The 4,851-nt window shown below is 31.4% G+C and overlaps 1 protein-coding gene across 1 annotated transcript; it reads left to right on the top strand.

The window, feature by feature from the left end:
- The first annotated feature begins 2,883 nt into the window (after nt 1–2,883).
- LOC139888490 (uncharacterized) lies at nt 2,884–3,402 on the top strand. The gene has a single exon (XM_071871496.1). The coding sequence runs from the start codon at nt 2,884–2,886 to the stop codon at nt 3,400–3,402; it is 519 nt and encodes a 172-aa protein (XP_071727597.1).
- Nucleotides 3,403–4,851: the final 1,449 nt, after the last annotated feature.

The following is a 4,851-nucleotide window of genomic DNA, read 5'->3' as shown; positions in this document are numbered from 1 at the left end:
CGGCTTCGATCATTCACCCATATAATGTAGTTTTAATTACTTGTGTCTATTTCATAAAACATTTATAAAACTGCATGTATTCTCATCCCAAAATATTAGATTTTAAAAGTGGGACTATAACTCACTTTCACAGATTTTTACTTCGTCGGGAAGTAAGACTTGGCCACTGGTCGATTCACGAACCTATAACAAATATGAACATATATATCAAAGTATGTTCAAAATATATTTTCAACACTTTTAATACATTGATGTTTTAAGTTTATTAAGTCAGTTGTCCTCGTTAGTAACCTACAACTAGTTGTCCACAATTAGATGTACAGAAATAAATCGATATATTATCTTGAATCAATCCACGACCCAGTGTATACACGTCTCAGGCTAGATCACAAATCAAAGCATATATATTTTTGGAATCAACCTCAACCCTGTATAGCTAACTCCAACATTACTGCATATAGAGTGTCTATGGTTGTTCTAAATAATATATATACATGGGTCAATATGATATGTCAAAACATTTGCATACGTGTCTATGGTATCCCAAGATTACATAATATATTAGAATACAAGTATAATACAAAATAAGTTAGCTAGGATATGATTAATATAGATTTGTTACCAATTTTAACGTAGCTACAACAAGCAAAAATATCCAATCTTGTTTTACCCATAACTTATTCGTTTTAAATCCGTTTTGAGTGTTTCAAGTTGCTATGGTTTCATATTGAACTTAATTTTATGAATATAAACAGAAAAAGTATAAGTTTATAGTCGAAAATACAGGTTACAAGTCGTTTTTGTAAAGGTAGTCATTTCAGTCGAAAGAACGGCGTCTAGATGACCATTTTGGAACACATACTTCCACTTTGAGTTTAACCATGATTTTTGGATATAGTTTCATGTTCATAAGAAAATTCATTTTCCCAGAAGAACAACTTTTAAATCAAAGTTTATCATAGTTTTTAATTAACTAACCCAAAACAGCCCGCGGTGTTACTACGACGGCGTATGTCCGGTTTTACGGTATTTTTCGTGTTTCCAGGTTTTAAATCATTAAGTTAGCATATCATATAGATATAGAACATGTGTTTAGTTGATTTTAAAAGTCAATTTAGAAGGATTAACTTTTATTTGCGAATAAGTTTAGAATTAACTAAACTATGTTATAGTGATTTCAAGTTTAAACCTTCTAATAAGGTAGTTTTATATATATGAATTGAATGATGTTATGAACATCATTACTACCTCAAGTTTAGTAGGTAAACCTACTGGAAGTGACAAGAAATGATCTAGCTTCAAAGGATCTTGGATGGCATGAAAGTTCTTGAAGTAGAATCATGACACGAAAACAAGTTCAAGTAAGATTTCCACTCGAAATAAGATTGTTATAGTTATAGAAATTGAATCAAAGTTTGAATATGAGTATTACCTTGTATTAGAAAGATATCTTACTGTAAATAAGAAAGATCTCTTGAGGTTGGATGATCAATTTACAAGATTGGAAGTAAGCTAGCAAACTTAGAAGTATTCTTGATTTTATGAAACTAAAACTTATAGAATTTCTGAAGAACACTTAGAACTTGAAGATAGAACTTGAGAGAGATCAATTAGATGAAGAAAATTGAAGAATGAAGGTGTTTGTAGGTGTTTTTGGTCATTGGTATATGGATTAGATATAAAGGATGTGTAATTTTGTTTTCATGTAAATAAGTCATGAATGATTACTAATATTTTTGTAATTTTATGAGATATTTCATGCTAGTTGCCAAATTATGGTTCCCACATGTGTTAGGTGACTCACATGGGCTACTAAGAGCTTATCATTGGAGTGTATATACCAATAGTACATACATCTAAAAGCTATGTATTGTACGAGTACGAATACGGGTGCATACGAGTAGAATTGTTGATGAAACTGAACGAGGATGTAATTGTAAGCATTTTTGTTAAGTAGAAGAATTTTGATAAGTGTATTGAAGTCTTTCGAAAGGTTATAAATACATATTAAAACACTACATGTATATACATTTTAACTGAGTCGTTAAGTCATCGTTAGTCGTTACATGTAAATGTTGATTTGAAACCTTTAAGTTAACGATCTTGTTAAATGTTGTTAACCCAATGTTTATTATATCTAATGAGATGTTAAATTATTATATTATCATGATATTATGATATATTAATATATCTTAATATGATATATATATATATATATAAATGTCGTTACAACGATAATCATTACATATATGTCTCGTTTCGAAATCCTTAAGTTAGTAGTCTTGTTTTTACATATGTAGTTCATTGTTAATACAGTTAATGACATGTTTACTTATCATTTATCATGATTAAACATAGTGTATCAATATCTTAATATGATTCATATGTATTTAGTAAGACGTTGTTATAACGATAATCGTTATATATATCGTTTCGAGTTTCTTAATTCAATAAACTCAATTTTATGTATATAACTCAATGTTAAAATACCTAATGAGATACTTACTTATCATAATATCATGTTAACTATATATATAATCATATATATGTCATCATATAATTTTTACAAGTTTTAATGTTTGTGAATCACCGGTCAACTTGGGTGGTCAATTGTCTATATGAAACCTATTTCAATTAATCAAGTCTTACCAAGTTTGATTGCTTAACATATTGGAAACACTTAATCATGTAAATAACAATTTAATTTAATATATATAAACATGGAAAAGTTCGGGTCACTACACGCGGATCGATTGAGATTAAATGACAGCTCATATATCACGAATTGGCATTGGACTCGAGACTTTTCTGGCCGAACAGTGGGCGAGCTAAATGATTTAGAGCAGCTGATCGAATCTACAGCTTCTTTGGATCACGAAAAGGATGTTGGCTACTTTGAGAAATAATTTCATTCCACTCAAAGTTGGAGTTTTCGTATGGAGGGCGAGAAGGAATAGATTCCCGGTTTTGTTTGAATTGGACAAACGGGGCATCGATCTTCATTCCGTCCTTTGCCCTTTATGTGATAACTCTATTGAAACGGTCGAACATACTCTATTTTCGTGTCCTAAGGTGTGGGAAATATGGGATAAGGTGCTCAAATGGTGGGGTATAAATTCAAGTTCATATGGTCGGCTTTCTTTTGATAGTCTTCTACGTGGTGAATCAACCTTACAATGCTCGATATTTAGTGCGAAAGTTTGGCAAGCAATGATGTGGACTTCCTTTTATCTTATTTGGAAAAACTTGAATCAAAAAGTTTTTAACAATTCATCTTGGTCTCCTCTTGTGGCTCTAAACGATATACAAGTGGAGAGTTATGAATGGGTAGCGGAGCGATGTAAAACAAAGAAAATCGAGTGGCTCGATTGGTTGCAAAATCCGTCTATATTTTTGTTGTAATAATTAGTTTTGTCGAGTTGTAGTGTTGCGATTTTAGATGTTTTCATAGGATTCTAGCTCGGTATCTTTATGATTAACATCTTGTGCGAACTATTGTAATCTTTGTGGTTTATATAATAAATCTATTTATCTATTTTATATATAATAACAAAATCAAAAATAGGTCATCTAAACTAATAAAAACTAATCCTAACCCTTCATTTAATATTTCAAAATTAATCTAAACCATTTATTTTCCCTGAACTTCCTAATGACATCATAATCATCTTCATTAATTATTTAATTACCAAATCACCCTCTAACCTAGAATTTGGCGGACTATTTTCACTATTTTGCTCTCATAAAAAAACCTTCATCGTCCAAATCGAACGACAATCAATCCTTCAAGTAAATCCAATCAGTAAAATTAGGGTTCGGATAAGTCATCATCGATATCAAAATAGGTTTTTCTGATTTTTTTTTCTTCCTTAATTAAGAATCTTCCGGCGGCGGCGGTGGTAGGTATGAAGTAATTTTTGATTTTAATATTTTTATTTTGTAATTCGATTATGGTTTGTTTATAAATAAAAAATTTCGATACCAGGATGGTGTTTTTCATTGTTTTTTGAATTGACTTTGATTTAGGTTTACATCTCAGATGCAAAGTATGGTGGAGTCTAACCCATGTATTCTCTTAGTCAATTTTAATTTGCATCTGCTTTTGAATCTGATTTTGGCTATTCCACAGTATACAATCTAAATAAATGGAAGCATTGGTTGAGAGTCATAAATATTAGGGATGCTGTTACCGTAAGTCTTCTTTCCTTTTAGTAATTCAAACTAATAAGTCATTTGGTTTAATGGTTTAGAGACTTTGGGTTGATCAGGGTTACTTAACTCATGGAAGAGGAAGTATGTGACGCCCCGTACTAAATCATCATGTACGGACCATCAACAACAGGTTCATTACAAGGTCAAACACTATATGCTATTTCAAAATACGTTGCATTCATGATAAAAGGTGACGTCATAACCAACACCAAAAGTTTTACAACCAAAGTATGCTTCAATGAACAGAAGCAATTATAATAGTGCGTGACCCTTAGGTCATTACAAATCATTGTTTCAAAAGTATTAAAGTTTGAATGCAAGTTAAACTGTTCATGCGGTGATAACTCTAGAGCAGCGGGTGTCTACAGCAAGTCTAGCACGACAGCGGAAGTAAATAACCTTAAGCACCTGAGAAAAACATGCTTAAAAACATCAATACAAAGGTTGGTGAGCTATAGTTTAAGTATAACAGTATGTATGGTAGGCCACGAGATTTCAGTGCTACAAAGAGCGTTTCAAAACAGTATGATAAAGTATATGTTTAACCGTGGGCACTTGGTAACTAACCTAACGTTTATACCCCCTGAAAGTACACTTGGAAAGTGTGTATGTCTACGAAGTATTAAACACTCGTTAAAT

Source organism: Rutidosis leptorrhynchoides, chromosome 2 (assembly GCF_046630445.1).
Source record: "Rutidosis leptorrhynchoides isolate AG116_Rl617_1_P2 chromosome 2, CSIRO_AGI_Rlap_v1, whole genome shotgun sequence".
NCBI classification, from domain to species: domain Eukaryota; kingdom Viridiplantae; phylum Streptophyta; class Magnoliopsida; order Asterales; family Asteraceae; genus Rutidosis; species Rutidosis leptorrhynchoides.
Note: the sequence above shows the minus strand (reverse complement) of the source record. Positions and strands in the feature narration are given on the sequence as shown.